Source organism: Bos mutus, chromosome 17, assembly GCF_027580195.1.
Source record: "Bos mutus isolate GX-2022 chromosome 17, NWIPB_WYAK_1.1, whole genome shotgun sequence".
NCBI classification, from domain to species: domain Eukaryota; kingdom Metazoa; phylum Chordata; class Mammalia; order Artiodactyla; family Bovidae; genus Bos; species Bos mutus.
Genome location: NC_091633.1, coordinates 944265 through 965700, shown reverse-complemented (window position 1 = coordinate 965700; position 21436 = coordinate 944265). Strand labels below are relative to the sequence as shown.

At 67.0% G+C, this 21436-nt stretch overlaps 1 protein-coding gene across 1 annotated transcript; it reads left to right on the top strand.

Moving 5' to 3' along the window:
* Positions 1-666: 666 nt before the first annotated feature.
* On the top strand, positions 667-17823 carry HIC2 (HIC ZBTB transcriptional repressor 2). The gene is made up of 3 exons (XM_070385726.1): positions 667-908; positions 13368-13465; positions 14548-17823. Exons 2-3 carry the CDS (start codon positions 13440-13442, stop codon positions 16358-16360), a joined length of 1839 nt encoding a protein of 612 aa, XP_070241827.1. The 5' UTR covers positions 667-908; positions 13368-13439; the 3' UTR covers positions 16361-17823.
* The last annotated feature ends 3613 nt before the right edge of the window (positions 17824-21436 follow it).

Sequence of the window (21436 nt, the reverse complement as noted above, 5' to 3'; positions counted from 1 at the left end):
AACTAGGGTTTCATTAAACGTACAAGTTTATTTGGAAGAACGCGCTTCTAGTCTTGCCGGCAAACTTGGGTCCCTCCCAGACTTCAGGTGCGATGTCCTGTATTTACCTGGTGTCCAAACTAAGGAGAGGTCCAGCAAGCGACCCCCTCGAGCACGTCGCAGTCCCTGGCCCGCTCCAGCCCCTCCGAACAGCCTGAGTCCCGGCTGCCAACCTGGGCGCGTCGCTTGACCCCAGGGGCCCGCGAGGGGCTGCAGCCACCGGAAGGGGCCGGCTGGGCTCGGCGAGGGGGACCCCTGTGCCCTCGGGGCAGGTAGGGCCGGCGGGCTGCGAGGGCTTCCTTCCGCAGATCAAGGCCGTCCTCGGACCACGCTGGCCGCCCGCGGCGGGGGCACGGACCTGGGGTGCCTGGGGTCAGGGTCAGGCTCAAGGCGGGGGGTGGGGGGGTGGGTCGGCTCCGAGTGCGGGGGGCCGAGCCCCCTTCTAGGGTGTGCGGTCCGCGCGTTCCGGGGCTGAGGTCGCGGCGCCGCCCCTGCACCCGTGGGCGGGGGGCCACCAGGTCCCCCGGCTCCACCCGCGCGCCCCTCCCCCCCGTCGCCGAGCGGCCGCCCCGGCCCCGCCCCCGGCCCCGCCCCACCGCAGGCCCCGCCCCCGCCGCGCCGCTCGCCCATTCAGATGTGGGTCAGGGGTGAGCGGGCGGCGCGACGTCACAAGCTTCCAAGATGGCGCCGGGCGGGCGGCTGTGAGAGGCGCTCGGCGCGCGGGGCGGGGAGCCGAGCCGAGCCGAGCCGAGCCGGCGGCGGCGCGGGCGGGCGGACGGGCGGCGCGGGCGGGCGCGGGCGGCGCCGAAGAAGAGGCCGCGGGCGGGCCGGCCGGCCGGCGGGCGAGCGCCGCCGCCGACGCACACGAGGTGAGGTGCGGGGCGCGCCCCCGGGAGAGGGGCGTGGGCGGGCGCGCGCAGAGGGGTCGCCGCGCGCGGGGTGTGTGTGTGAGGGGGGCGGGACCCCCGGCCGCCGGCCCGCCCGCCGCGGCGTGTGAGTGTGTGTGTGTGTGAGCGCGGGGCAGGCGGCGGGGCCCGGCACAAAGCCCCCCGCGCGCGGGGCTAGCGGGCGGCGGGCGCCGGCTCTTTGTGCCTGCTCCTCCGCGCTGCGGTCCGAGCGGCCCGGGGAGCCGCGCTGCCTGACAGGCGGGCCCCCTTTATGCACCGCCGCCGCCCCTCGCCGGGCTTCTTGCTGTGCCCGGCCCGCTGCCCGCAGGGCACGGCTGCGCGCGGCAGGGGCAGGGCGGCCTGGAGGGGCCTCTCCGGGCCGGGCCCTGCGGCGGGTGGGCGCGCGGCCCTGCCCCCAGACCTCTGGTGCGGGCGGCCGCTCGGCAGGAAGAGAGAGGGGCTGGGGGAGGGGGCGGCCGGCAGGGGGAGGGGGCCGCAGCGCCCGGCGTGTCATTCTGTTTATCTGCCAGCATGGTTCATATTCACGCAGGCGGGGCTGGGGTGGGGTGGTGGGGGGAGAGGCGGCGATCCTGTCCCTGGGCGGGGGGGTTAGTGACTTACGGCGAGGAGGGGACGCGGCCCAGATAAAATGCTCCAGAGCGGCCCCACCCAGAACAGCGGTGAGTCGGCCCCGGGGAAGTGAGCCCGCTGCGGATCCGCCCGGGCCGGGACGGTTTCGAAGTTATTTATCCCGCGTTTCTCGGGTCCCCTCCGCCTCCGGTGTGTTTCGCCGGTAGCAGTTGCCAAGCACATCTGGATAAGCGAGGGTCCCGGTCCCCCTCCCCCAGTCAGGAGTTGTCACCCGGGGAGGCTACCCCTCTCTCTGACATCTGTGGCGGGGGGGAGGGGCCGAGCCGTGCCCGTAGGAATCCTGTGGGTGAAGATTGTTGACTGATGGACGCATGGCTGTGCGGGGGGGAGGGGGGAGGTGGCAGGTAGCGGAGGGGCCTTCCAGAGCTGCTGGGGGTGTTCTCCAGGCCCCCACCCCCGGCCGCAGGGATGGAGCCGGGTCACCCATACATACCAGGCCCTTTCTGGAGCTAGCGTTTATTGCTTCCTGGCTCCTGGCTTTACTCTTCTGCGTTCCCATCTGCCAGCGTCTGGGCTCCCTGGGCCTTTCAGCAGACATTTTCAAGAGCACAGGCCATGTGGCTGGTCTGTAGCCCTGGCTCTGGGAGTGGGCTTCCGCTCAGCAGAGAGCAGGGTCGCTGCAGTGGTCTGGGGGAAAAAAAAAAGGCAGATGGGCTGGCCCCCGGCTGGCCTCCAGAGACAAAGCTGTGCGGTGAGATCGCTGGTTTAGCGGGCTCTTAGCACCATGGAGGGGGGATGAGAGGCTGATACTTGAAGTCTGCAGTAAGTGGCCCTGCCTGCCAGGGGAGTCAGTCCTGTGGGGTCCTGTGGGCAGGCGGTAGCCTGGGAAGGCTGGCAGGGAGCTTCCCACCTGCCTTGGCGGCAGCGCTCCCAGGTTGGTCTGCTTCCCTTGGGCTCCCAGCCGCCTGCGAGCTGGTTGTGGGGTGTTGCTGAGCACCCGTTGCCCAGCTCCTCCAGCCATTTGGCTGGAGTGCTGGGGCTGCGCCCAGGATTTCTCTCTGCAGTGTTTTCCTGCCAGTTGTTGGGACTTGCAGATTAGTCATTCAGCTTTTACAAGCAATTCCTGAAAAGAAAAATCTCTCTCTGGTTGCTGGCTCTGGGGAGAGGAAGAAGCAGCCTGAGGGAGCCAGGCCTTTAATTAAAGCAGAACTGAAATGATTGCTGCAGTTGGTGGAAGGAGGGGCGTGGAGGCGATGTGCCCTGTCCTGCAGCCAGGTACCTGCCAGGGACAGGTAGGCCGCGTCCCGCGCTCCCTGCCTGGTCTTGGCCAGCGGCCCGGCCTTCTCCACAAGCTGCAGCCCTGGATTAATCCCTGCGTAGTGTTTTCTTTCCATGGATCAGGTTTCTCATTTTGTTAATAAGCACAGCCTCCGATCCACTTGAAGTCAGCTGTCGTGGACTCAGCAACAGGGTTTTGCATTATTGAGCTGACAGGCCTGCTGCCTTCCTGGAGTCCTCATTGTCTGCCCGGAGGTGGCGGCGGGGTGGGGGCAGTGTCTGGGAGCCGCAGCTCGCCCCCATGCAAGGGCTGGCAGGGCAGTTCTGGAGCGTCGAGAAGCGAGGAAGGAATAAAGTCCAGTTTACCCAGGGGACCCGCCGCCCTGCTTTTTTGCTCGGCCTGTTGGCCTCTAGCAGTCGGCCCCACCCACGGCTGGTCTGCCTTGCCCACCGGGGCTGAGGGCCAGTGCCCACCCCCACACCAGGGACAGATCACTGGGGTGGGGAGGGCTCTTGTTCCCAGCTGCGTCTGCAGAGAGACCACAGGTCAGCTTCCTCCAGTCCTGGCCCAGGCGCCTGAGTGAGGAGGGCCTCTGGGGGCAGTGAGGGGCACTGGCCTCAGCGCTGTTTACTCTCTAGCGGCCTTGGACAGGGATGGGCTTCTCTGGGCCTCGGTGTCTCCAATGTGTTTCTAAAGTGGGAACAGAGCTGGAGTTCACTGGCACGTATTGCAGCCCCCAGAGCTCAGCCTGGGGAAGGCGCCGGGCACAGTGTCTCTGGAAGTGCCCCCGGGTGACACGGGGGCACCTGAAGAGGTGCTGAGGGCCGCCGGGCCGGCTGCGGCAGGGTGGTCACAGGGGAGCCCTGTGGTCTGGGAAGGTGGGGCCGGGGTTCCGTCAAGAGGAGGGAGACAGGAGCGTGGCCCTGTAGGTGCCTGGTTCCGGGAAGCCGGCACCCCCACTGCTGTCCGGCACCCACGAGGCCGTGCAGGGGCCGTTTATCTGCTCAGCGAAGTGTTTTGAGAACAGATGTGGTGCCCAGCTCGTGTGCCCAGGGCTGGCCTGGGTCTTTGCCCTCTAGCGCTCAGCCTTGCCTCTGAGCGGTGCGCCTTCGGCCGGGAGGTGCAGGCTCTGCTAGTTTCCCGGGCTGTGCTGTGGGTGCAGCGCCCTCGCGGACCAGGGGTTCAGTCACTGCCTGGGGCTGGGGGGGCTCCCGGATCCCAGCTTGGCTCTCCCTGGGTTAGGGGCTGCCAGCCAGCGGGGCCAGTTTGACTCGGCCCGTCGGCGGGGCTGCGCTTCCTGCTGGGAGGGGCCTCGCCGGAGGGTTAGGGACCTGGGCTGGGGGAGGGCTCCTGGGAGCAGCCGAGCCAGAAAAGCAGGTGGGGGCGGGTGGGGTTGCGAGTGGGGCCCGCCCGCCACCCCCCCCCCCCCCCCCCCGCGCGCTCGGTCGGGGGTGGGGGTTAAACCTGGAGGGAGCCGCTTCCAGGCCCCACTGCCGTCCAGGAGGGGAGGGCCCGGGGCGCGCGGCCCGGGAGGGTGTGGCCAGGCCTCGAGCGGACTGAGACCCCCAGGAGACGCCTGCCCGGCGGGTGGGGTGGGGGCGTGGCCTGGGGGCTCGAGCGGGCCCTTCCGCCCGGGCGCCGCCAGTGTGCTCAGTGCGTGCTTGCTTCCTGTGAGGGGCCGCCTCCCGAGCACGTGGGTGTGGGCGCGGAGGGAGGAGCCCGGAAGGGCAGGTGGCCGGCCTCTGGGGGCGCCCGGGGCGCTCCCGCTCCTGGGAATTCCAAGGCTCCAAGGGAAGGCGGGGCCGGGCTTGGTGGGGAGGGGGCCTCCAGGTGGGGAGCGGGCCTCTTGCGGCCCTGGAGTGGTCGCCGTGCGCACTGGCCTCCCGTGGCCCCCGTGGCCTTGGGCTTCTTCCCCAGAGGGACTGGAGAACCCACGGGGGTGGGTTCTCCGTGAGAGTGAGGAGGGGCTGCCCCCGTGTCCAGGGAACGCCCCACACGTACACACAGGTGGCTGGAGGTCTCTCTCGCCCAGGCTGGGGTCGCTGCCCTTTGGCCTTCTCCTCAGCCTGCTCACAGGCTTTCAAAGGGCGGGATTGCCCACTGGCCTTGCGGTTCTCCTGCCTGTGCTGCTCGGAAGCTACCAGTGAGCTCTGGTGAGTAACTGCAGAAGGGATGAGCAGAGGGTGCAGAGTTTATGGCCAGGATGCTGGGGCGGCACCCCCGGCTCCTGGGGAACTCTCCCTGTGACGGGCAGGGGCTGCACCTGGCCCTGAGTCCCTGCTGCCCGGTGGGGGCCCTGGTGCTGCGCTCCGCAGGGGTCACCTGGAGCCCACGTATCCACATTCCCTGAAGCCTTGGACGTGGATCCCACAGCTGCTTTCTCAGGAGGTGGATCTTTGTAGATAGCAGGGTCAAGGGAGCAGTGAATCCCCTTGGACAAGCAGGGGTGGCCCCAGACTGCGCGTAGGGTCGTGCTTACAGAGCGGGCCCAGCTGGCTGATCCTCCCGTAGGCTCCAGGGTCCTGGAGAAGCATCGGGTGTGGGGGCTCACGCTCTTCATGGCCCCTCTTCCCCAGGTGGCTGTGGGAGGGACGTAGGCTGGTGTGTGCTGGGGGCACCTTCTAGGAGGTCCCAGGAGCCTCGTGCCTCTCTCGGGTCTGCTCTGGTCTCCGGGTTGCCTGCTTAGGCCCTGGTTGGCCTCTCTCCCCAGGCATGGGGACCTGGGAGCTCTTCCTGCTTCCCAAACAAGCCGCCTGGGGCTGCCGCTGGGGCCCCCGGAACTGGGTCCTGCCCCCTTTCTCGCCTGGATCTCAAGGTGTCTGGGAGAGAGGGTCCCTGAGGTTGTTACCTGGGAAGGTGTGTGAGGGAGCCCCTGACCGGGGCCTGGAGGTGGGGCGAGGGCTGGGAGGGGCGCTGGGGGCAGAACCTCAGGTGAGTCCTGGCCGGCCGCCCTCTGTCCCGGGCTTGTTCCGTCCGAGGGCAGCCGGCACTCGGCCCCTGCCTGCTCTGGGCGGCTGCAGGCGGGCGGTGAGCTGCTGGGCTGCCAGGTGTGGCAGGGGCAGCACTGGCGCGCTTGGTGTCCTTTGAGTAGGAAGCGCAGCCGGGGGCGGAGTTGTCTTTGGGGCAATCGGGCACCCCTTGTCTGCTTTTCGTGGCCCACGCGTCTGGCAGAGGGGCCCGTGGGCTCTGCTGTGAGAGCGGTTCTGGGCTGTGTAGAGGCTTCCTCACCCGCCCTCCCAGGACCCGAGGCCCTTCCCTCTGGTGGAGAGGGGCTGGCGGTTTCTTCCCAGCAGCTCTGTTTGGACACCGGGAGGAAGAAGGTGCCCGCGGCTTCGGACGGGGCACTTGGGGTGGCGGGACAAGAGAGCAGGGCCTCCCTCTGGGACTCCTGGCCTGGCCTACATGGGCACGCCTGTGTGAGCACCCCTGGGCAAGCCCCGCTGTGCAAGCCGCCCAGGCAGGCTCCACACACAGTCTGGAGTCCGCTGGTGGGGCTCTGGGGGTAGAGTGAGCCCTTGGGACAGGCTCGCGCTCAAGGGCGATGGGCGGTGAGCTGCTTCGCTGGAGGGCCACTGGGGTTCCGTTGGGTGGGGGCCATGACTGCCCGGGACTGGGTGTGGACTGGCATCGCTTCCCTGGGCCGCAGGGCCGGGAGGACTCCTCCTGAAACAGCCTTTCCCCTCCGCCCCTGGGGCCTGGGCCTCTGCCCCTCCATGAGGGCGGGTTAGAGCTGGTGGGTCCTCCTCCAAGGTGTTGGCAGCGTGGGTGCACGGGGTCGTCTCTGGGCAGAGGGCCTGGGGGGTCGGGGCAATCCTGGCCGTGAGGCGGCCGGTGGCGGCCGGGCCCGGGTACCCTGGAGCCGCGAAGGGTGAGCCTGCGCCCCGAGGCTGTGGGCAGGGTAGGGGCGCTCTCCGCAGCCTGCATTCCATGCGTGTTGACGCTGACGAGGGCTGGGCGGCTGGCCTGGTGCCTTGGGCAGGCGGCACCCCTGCCCCGGGAGCCCACCCTGCCCCTCTGCGCCTGGCTCGCGGGGCTGCCTGCTCCGCAGGCGGCGAGCCCTGCTGCTGAGGTTGTTCTCGCATGCCACCTGAAGTGCCGTTTCCTTTCTTGTCTTTGAAAACAGCTTTTCTCAGCAGCCCTCACCTAGGTTTCCAGCCTTTGGTGACCATCCGTGAGCTGAAGGAGCGGGCCTTGCCATCAGTCCTGTGTCACCACGTGTCCTGTGGTGCCCGGAGAGGGGGTAGGAGTGTTTGAGGTGGTGGCCAACAGCTGTTGTCAGCGTGGCCTGCAGACCCCTGGGTCCTCAGGACTTTCAGAATGCTCAGACCGTCCCCACCGGCCCCCGTCCACAGGCTGACACGCACCTTGGTGCCGGCCATGGTGCTCCCCTGGGTGCCTGGGCCAGGCTGCCTCTCCGGGGGCCGTGCAGAAGGCCCAGTGGTGAGCCTCAAGTCCAGGGGACACAGCGTCGCGCGTTCTCTGGGGCGAGCAGGGCAGGCCGTGTCTGCGACAGCACCGCGTCTGCCCACCGCTGCTCGTGAAGGAGGGGCTGACGGGCAAGGTGGTGGTTCAGACCTGGGGACCTTTTCTCGGGTGAACGGGAGCCTCCCACTGGGGGGAGACAGCTGATGGTGCTGAGGCCAGGGAAGGGCCTGAGAAAGGCCTCCGCGTCTCGTGTGACGCGGCCGCGGTGAGGGAAAGAATCCCTGTCCTTTAACCACGTCGGAGCGCATCGGGAAGATCCGATCAGCTCCGCGAGCGACTGTTTCCGAATGACCGGCGCCTGCTGCTGCGGACTCGGGCTGGGTGTGAGCGCAGCGTGGGCTGCCGGGTTCCGCGTCTCCAGGTGGGAGTTAGTCACAGGTGCAGCGTCAGAGGCTTGTTGAGTCTGAGTGTCGGAAAGAGGAAGGCTGGCCGCCGTCTCAGGGGCCGCCTCCCCTCAGCCCGGCCTGTTCCCTCTGGCCCACTTGCCAGCTGGAGGGCACACAGGGTCCCTGACCTTGGGAGCCCCTAGGGTGCTGGCGGCAGGTGGGGGAGATGGGTGCTTCTTGGAGGTGGAGGCCCTTGGGTGTGCCTGGGGGCCGCGGAGGGGCGGCCCGGCCCTCTGGAAGCCCTCCACGGACCAGCCCCGACATGGACTTTTTCCAGGCCCGGGAGTCCATTGAGAGCCCTGAGCCGGGGCGTGCCTGGGTGGACCTGGGTTTGAGGAGGTTACTCGGGCCTGGTGGTTCCGGGTCGTGGGGACGCCTGTGTTGGACTTGCAGCTCCTGCCTTGCTCCTGGGGGAGGCGCTCCTGGGCGCGTCCTGTGGGCCTGGCCCCGGAAGCCCCAGTTTGCTCGGGCCTCCCGTCCCCGGCCAAGTGGCTGGGGGGACCCTGGGGGCGGCTCCTCCCTGGGTCCGGAAGCTCTGTCTCCCCGCAGCCAGCACACCAGCTCTCGTGGACCTGAGGTGGTGGTGCGAGGCACGCGCACACGTCGCCCCTGTGAGAAGAGGCGTGCGGCTCCTCCTGGGGTCCCCACCTCCGAGTTGTGGGCGCGTGCCGCTTCCCCACGCTTGTCCGGGTCCTTGGATGGCGGGCTTGCCCAGTCTGTGGAGTGAGGGGCTGGTTGTGCCTCTGAGACTCAGCCGCCTGCTGGGAATCGCTGTGCCCCGTCCCGCGGGTCACCACCGGCCCGCTTTCTGCCCCGCCTCGGCAGTCCGCGGTCACCCCCTCGGGCCGCTTTGCCTCCTGGGGCGGAGGGCTGTCCACTTCTCTGTCGCTGGACGCAGCCCCTTAACGTCAGACGGCCCTTCCAGTCCCATCTGAAGACGCTCTGAGCGCGTTCCTGCCGAGTCCCGGGGACCCTCCTCTCTCACTCCCTTCCCGAGCCTGGCCTCTCCTGTTTGGTCGGCCACAGGGCCTGCTGGACAGGTGGGACCTCCTCTAAGTGTCCCCGCCGGCACTTCAGGCCCCGGGCACAGGCTGTAGCGTGTTCCTTGGCAGTTCCCTAGTTTTATCCTTGAAAACGCTTTTTAAAAGCTGGGGGGTGCCTGAGGCACCCCTGCTCCCGTGTTTTCGGTCGTGGACCGGAGCCACCTGGTGGTTACCTTTGGCGTGCCCCTGGGCTGTGGTGGGAGGCCCTCCAGGCCGGGCAGACCCTTCTGCTCGTGGCCTCCTTTGACCCCAGTCCCGGGCCTCGTCCCGTGCCTGCTGGGGTTTGCAGAGCCCCTCCCTGTCCCCCGCAGGTGTCAGCTGGACCCTGGACGGTTAGAGTGTCGTCGGTCGTTGCTGCCTTCAGCTGGCCAACCCGTCTGCCCTGATGAGAGGTTTCTGGTGGTGGTGTTCTGTAAAGATTTTGTTTTTTGACGTGGACTGTTTTTAAAGTCTTGGTTGGCTTTGTCCCAGTATCGCTCTGGCTTTTTGCTTATTGGCCACGAGGCGTGCGGGGTCTTCGCTTCCGGCACCGCCTGTGTTGGGGGCGAGGTCCCCTCAGAGGTTTGGAGGTGGTACCTCAGTGTCCTGCAGGTTTCTGGCTGGGCTCGGGGGTTCCTTCCTTCCCGTCGGGGCTGTTTCTCCCCTCGGGTTGTTGTGATTAGTCTAGGAGTGGGTGGGCTTGCTCGTCAGCCCGGGGACCGGCTCTGCACTGACCCTACCTAAGAAGCGTGCCAGCTGTGAGCAACTGCACCCCAGGCTCTTCCCAGGTGGGCACACGTCCCGCGTCCAGAACAGAAGCCTCTCGTGTGTCGAGTCCTGTCTGGTCCCTGGTTCCCCCTCCTGTCCTTCCCTGCTTCTGACCTTGCCCAGGGCCCCCTGTGCCCCTTTAGGGTCTGGCTGCCCTGCTCCCCCGTTTGTTGGCGGCTGCAGACATGTCCGTGGTCAGCTCTTCCTGACCCAGGTTCGGCCTGCACGCCGCCGGGGGGCTGTGCACCTGCCTGGCTCCCGGGGCTTGTGCGCCTCCCGTCTCGGTCTTTGTGAAGTCTGAGCGTCCTCTTCTCTGCCCGGAAGTCCGCTCTCAGCCTTCAGTCAGCGGGCGAACCCCGTCCTCGCCGTCTGCCTTCCAGTTTGGGCTTTGTTTCTGTGACTGTCGTGGGCAGGGTGTGTGGCCTGGGTGCTGGCTGCTGGGGTGTCTGTGCCGCCACGCGGGTGCAGGGGTGGCTGCCCTTTCCCGGGAAGGACCTCCACCCTGAGGGGGTGTTGTTCAGTGGGGAAGTGTCCTCTCGCCTCATACACAGAAGCGATGATCGAAGGTGACACAGTCTGTTTTGTCTTTTAGGTCTTTGAGAGTCGTGGGTTGGTGTGAGAGAGGTTTCTAGCTTCTTGAGCTGTTTCATGCTTGGGTGTTGGAGTCTGCGACCTGGAGGGGCCCTGGGCTGGGCGGCTGCCTCACTGACTGCTGGGAGGTGCCTCGGGCGGGTGGGCGGTGGTGCGGGTCCCTCCCAGCAGGCAGCCCAGCCCCGGCCCGCCTCCAGGACAGCCCTGGGAGCCGAACCCCATTTCCTAGTCACTCTGGGCGTGTTTACGTGGGAAAGGTGTCTTCCCTTTGGGGGCCGCCGCCTCCTTCTCGACCCCCGTCGCTGGGCGTTCCCTGCCTTCTGGGAGGAGGAAGCTGGTCTCCCACAGTCCAGTGTGCGCGGGTTCCGGGTCTGGGGTCGGAGTGGGGCCGGACTGTCTGCATGCCCCGAATCTGCTCCCCGGCCCGGGCCTGACACCCCGCAGGGCGAGTAGGAAGCGGACGCAGGAGCCACCAGGCAGAGGCTCCTCAGGGCCCTGGATCCTGGCCTCGTGGGGACTCCTCCCACAGGCTCCCTGCCTCCAGGCTCCTGCTCTTTGCTGCCCGCTGCTCCCTTCCCAAGCACTCAGGCCCCTCCGGCCAGCGGGGGGCAAGGTGGGCACCTCGTCTGGATGTTTTTGTAACAGTGATCTCGCCCCAGGCAGCGTTCCCCTGCCCTTCCCCATCTCAGCAGGCCTGGCGGGGCCTCCCTGCAGGACCCCGCCTCGCGCCCGCCTGGTGCCCACTGGCCAGCTGTGCCAGGGCCAGCGGGGGGAGCCGGCCGCAGGTCCCGTGTCGTGCAGGTGGGAGAGACGGGTGGCTGGAGGCGCACGCAGGGTTCCCCCAGAGAGCAGGCGTGCCGGCCGTGGCCTCCTGCGAGGTGTCGCGTGGTGCTGTGAGCCCCCCGGGTGGGCTGCCCGAGTGGGACAGAGGGGCTGTGGGCGTCGAGAGCAGGCTTTGGGCGGTGGGTGGGGTGGGCGCCTCCTCCCACACTGTTCAGGCTGGGAGGCCTGCCCTGGGTCCCTCCCAACGCGTCTTCAGCACGCTGACCGAGCCCCAGCGTTGTTTCCTGGGCATCCCGTCAGGAGGAGGGCAGGGCTCCTGGCATTCACAGGGCCTGTTGCTTTCCAGGAGGACGGTCTGGGAGGCCAGCCAGGAGTGGCTGGCGGGCATCCAGGCCTGGGCTCACCAGGGCTGTGGGGCCCACTCGCCAGCAGCCCCGCCTGCAGGGCAGCCAGAGAGGCCACGGAGGCCAGTGCTGTTCCTCGGAGCGGCGGGCACAGCCCCGGCTCCGGGGTGAGGTGGTCAGCGGGCCGCCAGACCAGGTGTTGGAGGGAGGGAGGTGGGGCGCATTGGTGCCCCGTCCTGCCCCTGGGGGGAGGAGACCCGGGGGTCGTCCTGGGTGGCAAAGTCTAGAGCGGAGCTGTGCCCTCGGCTTGCTCCTGTGACCTTGGGCAGGTTGCTTAAGCCCCAGAGCCCCGGTCTCATCTGCGCTGGAGGCTTCCCTGTGAACAGGATGCTTATCAGGCTGGCATAGGGTGCCAGGAGCTGAGGCCGCCTCGCTCTGCCTCCAGGTGCCCCTCCTGCAGCCCAGGAGGGCCCAGCTCACACCTGTCAGGGCACACCTGGAGCGCCAGGCGCTCACGCCAGGTCGGCTGGACCCAGGCTTGCGGGGCAGTGGCCAGCGAGTGTCCGTGGCCTCAGTGACGCACCCACTGTGCTCAAGACCCTGGGGCGTGGCGGCCAGGTAGTGGGCATCTTGAGGGGCCCACGGCCCCCTAGTGGGCTGGGATGCCCCCTTCTCTGCTTGGAGGGGGGGCGCCTGTTGCCAGGCCCTGTTCCCCAGCGTTTCCACCTGGAGGCAGAAGGAGGGGCAGCCCGAGAGCTCAGCCTCCCTGGCTCCGGGCTCCGTGGTGGTCCAGGCCAAGTTGGACCGGCTGCTATGGAATCTGGTTGAAGCACCTGAGGGCTTCTCTCACTGCCTCCTGCCCTCCCGGGCGCCAGGAGAGGCCCCCCCATGAGGCCTGGGGTCCCTGGTCAGCTGTAGGGCCTGGCCTTCCGGGGGGTGGGGTGGACTGGCCACCTTGGCTTTTTGCGGCCTGAACTGAGGGGAGGAGGGGCGCCTGGGGCCTCAGCCAGGACCCGTTGGTCACCAAGCAGTGGTCTTGGGAGCAGAGAGCTGGGAAAGTCATCCAGGGCCTCTGTTCACAAGAGACCCCTTCCTTGAGGGGTGTTGGGGTCAGCCTAGCGGGGACAACTCCCAGCCCACCTCTCTGACCTGTCCGTCTGCCCGGGCTCTGGGCATGGTGGAGTGGGCGCTCAAGGCGGGCAGCAGCGCGGGGCGGTGGGGGGAGCTTGGGGCGGCTGGGCTGGCTGCCGGGGCTGTTGCAGCCCATGGCGGCTCCTGCCAGGCTGGGCAGCGGCCCCACACCAGCAGGCCTCATGCTGCCTGCGAGCCAGGCCGGCCCCCTCACCAGCCACCCCTGCCAGCGGGGAGCCGTGCTGGGGGCAAGAGACAGCTGGCAGGCTGGAGCGAGGCCTCCCGGCACCCCGCACCCCGGGTCTGGGCACATTCCTGAGGACCGGCCGGGCCGCCCTGGCCCTGGGCAGGGGAGGGGCGCGCCAGGAGGGGCTCCGGGGCTCAGGCCTCCGCCCGCTGCCTGGCTCCATGCCCAGGGTGCCCAGGTCTGCTGCGGTGGGGGGCAAGCAGCCAGGACCTCGGGACCCCTCTCCCAGGACCTGAAGCCCTGGGGGGCCGGGAAGCCCGCCCGCATCTGGCGGCAGCTGCCAGCAGCCTTGGCGGGCTGGTATTGAAAGGGCGAGCCTTCGAGGGCCATGTGGTCAGGCCAGGCTGGGCAGGAGGGGGCTGGGCTCTGGCAGGGAGGGGGCGAGCGCAGACCCAGAGGGGAGGGCAGGGCAGGGGGCTGGGGAGCCAGAAGCGGTTGAGACTGGATCTTATAAATAGCCCGCGGCACCAGCTCCTCCATTTCTGACCTTTTGTTATGTAAATGTGGCCAGCCTAGAAGGGCCTTGCCCAGGCCTCCTGCCACCCCGCCCGCCCTCCCAGAGCTGCACGCCTGTCCCCCCACTCCCCGCCCGAGGCGGCTCTGGGGGCACCCTGTTTCCTGTGGGGGTGCGGCGGCGCCCCACACCTGCCTCCTTCCTGCCACCAGCCGGGCTGCAGGCACTGTGGCTGCTGCCTCCTGCCCAGCTGTCCGGACGCCCGACCCTGTCGCAGACGGGAGCCTGGCTCCGGCCTCGAGCCGCTCCTCCCCCCTTGCGAGGCCCGCGTGCTGACTGTGTCCACCTTCTCCTCCGCAGGTGACCAGGCATTGATGCACCCCCAGGGAGGCCGCACACTCGAGGAGGCCACCCCCCCTGGTTGCTGCTCACATGGTTTCTGGGCCCCTGGCACTCCGGTAGGCTGGGGGTGCGGCAGGGGCGGGGTCTGCTCCTCCTCCTGGGGACTCCGGGCAGCTGAGCGCCTGGCCTGCGTGCTGGCCGCCGGCCTTTGTGTGCGGGCAGCGCTGGCAGCGTGGGGGAGGAGGGGCTGTGGCTCACGGGCTGGCGTTCCCAGCCAGGTGTTCCGCGTCTTGGGCTCTTTGTCCCCCTTGGCTGGCCAGGGCCGGGAGGGGTACTGGCTCCCGCTGGGCCGAGTGCCAGCCCACATGGGCACTGTGCGCAGAGCCTTCCCGGGTGGACAGGGGCGTGGGGCTTCTCTGTCTTTGCAGACAAGGGCAAGTGCGGGCCAGGGTGGGACAGCAGGTGGGCGGGCATGACCCCTCCTGAGGGGGCAGGGTGGGGACCCTGGATCCCTGCTGGGGGAGGCCTGGGGCAGTGCGCTCCTCTCCCAGGTCGGGCCCTGAGCGCAGGGACATGAAGGCCCCTGTGGGTGGGCATGCGCGCAGCCGCTGCGGGGCTCTGTGCACGGTTGTTCCCCAGTGAGAATTCCTCCCGGCGCATTTTGGCCAGTCTGCGGGGTTTCCCAAGCTCAGACAACCTGCCCTGCCCAGAAAGGCCCTGGGGCCTGTGGTACCAGGCTTGGCCAGGCCACCTCTTCTGTTCGGCACCCAGAGGCACAGGCCGGGGGGATGGGGAGGGTGGGGGGAATGGCCGGCGCAGCGTCACGTGGGCGGCCATTGCTGGAGGCTGCGGGTCCGACCTGCCCACGTGGTATTCGAGGAGAAGGTGGCTTCAGTGCGCTCTGGGCAACTCCACCTGCAGATCCAATTTCCGGCTGGACCGGAAAGCTGGGCCGCTGCAGAAGTGTCCGTCAGGGGCTTCTGTGTCCCCGTGGTCCCTGCTGCTCACCCACAGGTCCATCTGGGCGTGGGGTCACCTTCCTCTAGGGGACAGAGCTCTGGTTTGTCTGCCCCACACATGTGCCCCCCGTTGTCGCTGCGTTTTCAAGCGTACAGATGGGCTGGCGGCAGGCGGGCGGCCTGGGGGGAGGCCCCAGGAGGGCCCCCGCTGACGGGTGTGTGTCTGCTCGTGCCCACAGGTGGTGCGTGTGGGCAGGGCGCGGGGACATGGGGCCCGACATGGAGCTGCCCAGCCACTCCAAGCAGCTCCTGCTGCAGCTGAACCAGCAGCGCACGCAGGGCTTCCTGTGTGACGTCATCGTCATGGTGGAGAACGCCGTCTTCCGGGCCCACAAGAACGTCCTGGCCGCCAGCAGCGTCTACTTCAAGTCCCTGGTGCTGCATGACAACCTCATCAGCCTGGACACGGACATGGTCAGCTCCGCGGTGTTCCAGCAGATCCTGGACTTCATCTACACCGGCCGCCTGCTGCCCGGTGAGCCGCCAGCTGAGCCCAACTTCAGCACGCTGCTCACCGCCGCCAGCTACCTCCAGCTGCCTGAGCTGGCGGCCCTCTGCCGGCGCAAGCTCAAGAGAGCTGGCAAGCCCTTCGGCTCTGGGCGGGGCGGCGCCGGCCTGGGGCGGCACCCCCGCAGCCAGCGGCTGTCTACGGCCTCGGTCATCCAGACCCGCTACCCAGGCCTCGTGGACGGGCGCAAAGGGGCCCATGCCCCCCAGGAGCTCTCCCAGGCCAAAGGCTCCGACGATGAGCTCTTCCTGGGCGGCTTGAGCCAGGAGGGCGCGCATGGCCTGGGCCGGCCCGTGTGTCCCGGCAGCGGGGAGGCTGGCCTGGGCGGCTGCAGTACCAACGGGGCCGGCGGCAGCTGCGAGCAGGAGCTGGGCCTGGACTTGTCCAAGAAGAGCCCCCCGCTGCCCCCTGCCACCCCCGGGCCCTCCCTCACCCCCGACGACCCAGCCCAGCTGAGCGACAGCCAGGAGGGCTCGCCCCTCTCGACCTCCGCCCCTCCCGTCGCCAACAGTGCCTCTTACACCGAGCTGGGGGGGGCCCTCAGTGAGCCCATGGATCTGGAGGGGGCAGACGACAACCCGCTGTGCCTGCTGGAGGGGCCGGGCGGGCCGCCGCCCCGCAAGAGCCTCCGGCACTCGGCCCGCAAGAAGGAGTGGGCCAAGAAGGAGCCCGCGGCCGCCTCCCCGTTTGAGCGGAGGGACGTGGCGCCCAAGGGCCCGTGCCCGGGGGAGGAGGCCGAAGGGCTGGGTGACAGGGTCCCCAACGGGCTCCTGGCCGGCAGTGCGGCGGCAGGCAGGCCCTTCGGGGAGCCCCCTCACGCCTGCAAGGAGGAGGAGGAGAACGGCAAGGACGGCAGCGACGACAGCGCGCAGAGCGGGAGCGAGGGCGGCCCGGCCGGCGCGCCCTACGTGTACCGGCAGGAGGGCTTCGAGCCGGTGCCCTACGGCGACAACCTGTACGTGTGCATCCCTTGCGCCAAGGGCTTCCCCAGCTCGGAGCAGCTCAACGCGCACGTGGAGACGCACGCGGAGGAGGAGCTGCTCCTCAAGGAGGAGGGCGGCGCCTACGAGACGGGCAGCGCGGGCGCCGACGAGGAGGCGGAGGACTTGTCGGCGCCCAGCGCGGCCCTGGCGGCCGGGCCGCGGCCCTTCAAGTGCTCGGCCTGCGAGAAGACCTACAAAGACGCGGCCACGCTGCGGCAGCACGAGAAGACGCACTGGCTGGCGCGGCCCTTCCCGTGCGGCATCTGCGGGAAGATGTTCACGCAGCGCGGCACCATGACGCGCCACATGCGCAGCCACCTGGGCCTCAAGCCCTTCGCGTGCGGCGAGTGCGGCATGCGCTTCACGCGCCAGTACCGCCTCACCGAGCACATGCGCGTGCACTCGGGCGAGAAGCCGTACGAGTGCCAGCTGTGCGGGGGCAAGTTCACGCAGCAGCGCAACCTCATCAGCCACCTGCGCATGCACACCGCCCCCTCCTAGAAGCCAAAGGCCCTGGCGGGCCCTCCCCCACAGCTTTAATCCGCGGCCCTGCCGCCCGCCCGGCCCGCAGCCCCGAGCCGCCACGGTCCGCACGCCGGGCGGGGCGGGGCTGCGGGGCGGCCTGGCTCTGCGGGGGGCGGTGCCGGAGGGAGGGGTCCGCGCCCTGCCTCCCCGAGCCAGGGGTCACCGCTCAGTGGCGCTGGGACAGCGGGCCCCCACCGCCTACCTCTCCACAGCTAAAGAGCCCTCCGGGCCGGTGTGGCTGTTATTCCTACTGATCTGTTCTTTTCTTCGTTTTGAATTTTGTTTTTTAAACCAAAACCAACAAGAGTTTCTTTTCCTCCGGGCCCCTCGGGGCTGAGCCTGGGTCTGCAGACTGAATGTACGGGGCTCCGCCCCACCCCGCCCGGCTGCGGCCAGGGCCCACCCTCCGGGCCCAGGAGCCCCACTCGGCCAAAGGCTCCCCTGGGCTTGAGCCCCCGGCCGCCTCAGGAGAGAGTGCTTCCCCATAGCTGCCCAGGAATCTTCTTTGTTTAGAGGTACTTGTGTTGATGACACGAAAACCCCGTGTAACGTGTATGTGAGTGTGGGAACTGGAAGGTCTGGGGTGCGGGGGGCGGGGGGCTGGCCGCGGTGCGGGGTCGGTACGTTTCCATTTTCTCCGTGTGTGTGTGTGCGTGCAGCGTGCATGTGGATCATGCCCACCCCCACCCCCACCCCACCCCACCCCCATCAAGGCGGAGAGACTTCTGACCTTTGCTACCTCTTGACTTGAACAGGACGCGGTTGGTGATGGCAGTTGTGGCCATGACACTTGCTTTTTCCTCTGGGCCCCGTCAACAGGGGCGCCTGCGTGTCTCGTGGGCGTCTGGCCAGCCGCCGCTCTGACCTGGCTCAGTGGGCATGGGCGCTCCGCGCCTGGGGAGCAGGGGAGGAAGTGAGCCCCTCCCCGCCTGGTCCCGGGCCCCCGAGGGCTTGCCCTCCGGAGAGCAGCACAGTCAACTTGGCCGGTGCCCGGCCCCCTTCACCTTGGCACCTCTGGGCGGACTGGCAGCCACCACGGGCTCACCCTGAGTCCCACCCCCGCCCTGGGCTCTGTCAACCTCAGACACCTCCAGGGCTCTAGAGGCTAGCTCGCAAGGCCGGGCTAAGGTCATGAGGTCGGCCCGCTGTCCTCAGCCAGCTGCAGCCACAGGGCTGGACCAGCGGCTTTATCTCGTTCATTTTGCTTCCTGGTTTTATTTCTTCTCTTTTCTTTCTACTTTAATTTCAGACCAAAAATTCCAGAGTCATCCCTTCCCCCCTCCAGAGACCCTCCAGCTGAAACCAGGGCCCCGGGTGGAGGGCGTGGGGAGTGAGGAGGCTCGGGCCACGCGGAGCCTTGCTGAGCCTGCTGCCATCCCCTTTGGGGACGCCTGTTCCAGCAAGTCAGGCAGGACCCCCCAGCCTCTCTGCTCGCCCAACCCCCCCCCCCCCCCATCAGCACTTAAGCCACACGACAAAAGTCTGTAGCGGGAGCTGCACACAGGCCCGTGGGCGCGGCCCCGGTGAAGCAGGTGGTTCAGGGCAGAGCTTCAGGGACGGGGCATAGAGGCCCTCAGGCGACCTTCGTGCGACGTAGTATTGTACCCACCTGAGTATTGTATCGAGCCTTCTCTGTATTTTAACAAGAAAGCAAAACACTAGTTTCTTATTTAAGACATTAAGGGTTTGTGGGGTGGGGTGGGGTTCACAGGACACTTGGATTTGTTCTCCTTTTCCCTTGGTTTCACGTGGAGTGCGTGCTTGTGGATGTGTGTGGACGTGTGTCAGAGCCTCACCAGGAGATTAGGCCATTGGAGGCCCAGGGCGGCTTACAGTTCTCTGCTTTAGTCACTTAATTCCTGAATGTTTCGGAGAACAGGAAACAATAGCAGATATGTAGGAAAGGATTTAAAAAAAAAAAAGCTCACACCCAAATTCACAAAAGCTATTTTTTAAACCAAAGCACATTTTGAATGCATATGGAACCTCAATGGGCTCAGAAAAAAAGATACTAATATATTTATCTCATTGTTTACATAAACTTTTACAGTTTCAGACCTCAGCAGCTGTAAGGCCAGTCCCAGTGAGTCCCCACCTTCCGCTCGAGGCCCTGAGTCGGCCCGGAGGGCTCACGGGCAGGGAGGCCACGGGGGGGTGGGGTGGGCGGGCGGCTTGGAGGCTCGTCTTCGCGGAGCCCTCCTCCCAGCCCAGCTGGCACCAAAGAGCCGGGGCCCGCGCCGACTGGCCCCCGGGCCTCCTGGCCAGGCCAAGCGGTCCCGGCCAGCTGGCGCGGCAGGGCGACCTCACCTGTGGCTGCAGAACTTGGGTCTGGGCTTGGGCCCCGGGATGGAGGTGCATCCCGTCCCGCTGCTCTGCCCGCGAGACCCCCGGTGGGTTGATGTGAGGGTCCCTCTCAAGCCAAAAAGCCAGGACCTTCGCACGGCCCCGCGGAGACTCCGGCGGTCCAGCTGTGGGAAGGCTCACTGGGCCGGTCCTTACCGACACAGACGGTGCGAACACTCGGGACAGTGTTGCTTTTGTATCAATATGTTTGTGCAGTGATGAATGTATTTATTTCTCAGACTGGGGCGAGCGGCAGGCCGGGCTCCGCCACGCCACGCACGCTCCCCCGCGAGACCGAGCCCGCCGCCGAGGCTCCTCCAGGATTGCAAAAAAAAAACGGACCTTTAAGCAGATCTGAATCTCAGAGACGCGCAGCATAGCCATACACCTCAGCCTGTGAAACGGACGCTCGACTCAGAACCTCACGCAGCCGGATGTGTTCCCGGCGGCCGCCACCCGGGGGCGCCGGCTGTCCGCCAGCCCCACCCGTCAGTATTCACTGGACTGGCCGCTAACAGGAGTGCGATCGATCATGGGGCGGGCGGACCCCAGCCGCCCTCCCGGCAGCCATCCCGGGCCGGGGCGAGGCTTGGGCAGCCAGGAGGGCAGGGCCGCCCACCCTTCCCTGCGGCTTGGGGACGAAAGCAGAGGCGCCGGGCCTTTGGCGGTGCCCCGTGCAGGGACCAAGGCCCCCGCTCCCCCGGGCAGCGGTGGTCACCGAGCCCGCGAATCTGATGCCTGGAGGGGTGGAGCAGGCCCGCCCAGAGCCCGGTTTGACATTCCACGTCAGGGGGTGGGGGTACGCCGTGGGAGTCGAGGCTGCCCGGGACCCCCGGCTTGTCACCCCACTGCGACTTTCTACCGGGAGCCCCTCCCCCTACCTCACCTTGCTATTTATTGCTGTAATTTATTGACCTCAAATATGCTGCATAACAGACCTCACTCGGGCAGGGAGGGTCCCCGGGGCTCCTCCCCGCCGCTTGGCGGGGCCCCATGGGGCCAGGTGCTGAGGGGACCCCCTGCCCCCACCCACCACTTGCTTCCCTGTCCCCCACTGGGGAAGCCCAGGTTGGGCGCTGGCCCATTCACAAATACCTCGTCGGAGAGGGGGGATGGGGTTTCGCTGTTTCTTGACCGGGAACTGGAGGCGGACTCACGTCCGGCTAGGCGCCCTTCCCGGGAAGGGGGCGCGCGATCGCACTCCTGTGCTGGCCACTGCCGCTGTCAGGCACCACACTGCCCTCACCTCCCTCCAGAGTCTGGATAATTCAGGTCAGAGCTGGGGGTGCGCAGCCCTCCAGTATCATAAAGCTGGTCACTGATGTCTCCATTCAGAGCGTGCAGTCTTAATGTACAGTGACGAGATACTGTTATTTTATGATCTTTTCATTAAAAGCTTGATTCAAAACTCGTGTGAGGTCTCTGCTCTCTGGCTGTGTTTTTGCTAAATGACCAACTGCTTTCCTTTCTCCGTCCAGTGCTTTCAGGAGCTGGGTTGCAGAGTTGGGCGGGATCTGCCCACCTCAGTCCTAAGAGTGAGTTTCAGAGGGGCCTGGGTCCTCACTTGGTAGCAGGTGAGCTGGGCAGTAGGGTCTGCACTGTTGGCTCAAGACGGCTGAGGCGGTTTGGGAAGCAGGGGGTGTGTAGATGGGCTGTGGACCTGGTGGCCAGGATGCCAGGAGGTCTGGCCGGTGCCCAGCACCACCTTTGGGGCAGTGGGATCGGGCTGGGGGACGGGCCGGCTCCTTCCTCTCCACCCCTTCTTGGTCACTTGGTAGGGGAGTGGGTGAGCTTAGCCTCCAGGGTCGGTGTAGTAGGCCCCATTTCCTGGAGGACTGTCCCACCTGAACCCAGGTGGGCATCCCAGGCGGAGACAGACCCAGGAGGAGGGATGGCCTGGGGCTGGGAGAGTGTCCGTCCAGCTCAGCCCCCGGGCTCCAGGGACCGCAGGCGGCTACAGGCCCGCAGTGGGCCGGTCCCCAGAACGGCGTGGCCATTGCTGCTGTAACCCTTGGTGAGTTCTGCTCAGCTGTTTAAAAAAGGGTTTTTATTTTTGTGGTTTATCAAAGGCGGTACTCAAAGATAGTTTGAATTATCAAATGACTCTTAAAAAGGCCTAAAACTAAAAACTAAGCATGGTTTCTGGTCCTTCCAAGCCCACAGCCACACGCTGGCCGCAGGGTAGGTGATCACTGTGGGTCATCCCTCTACCCTCTTCCCCTCCCCACACCCCTGAGTAAGTTACCAGACGGGCAGTGTGATCTGGGGCTTGGCAAACTCTCCCCAGAAAGGCGCCGGAGCAGAAGCAGCCACAGCGGGCGTGGCCATGCTCGTGGTCGTTCACCCACCGCGGAGCAGTGCGCATGCGTGATGGCCATCGCTGCGCACATTTGTTTATTCCTGGGCCAGCGAGTATATCGGCCCTTTTTATTTTTCTGGAGGCTTAATAATGATCGTATTTTTTCAATTCTCCACCTTTTCGCCCTGAAACGCCTCCTGGGCCTGTTTTCCACAGAATCGGACACGATTCTCGAGCCTGCTGTTCCGCACAGGTTGGGCTGAGGTCCTGCCTCCCTGTCCTGCATCCTCCGTCCTGGCTTCTGGCTCCCAGGTGTTCTCCCTTGGGTGACGTGTATTTCCTCCAGGACCTTCCTGACCACACGTGGGAAGTAGGTTTTTAAGACTTAAAATGTTAAAAAATGTTTAAAT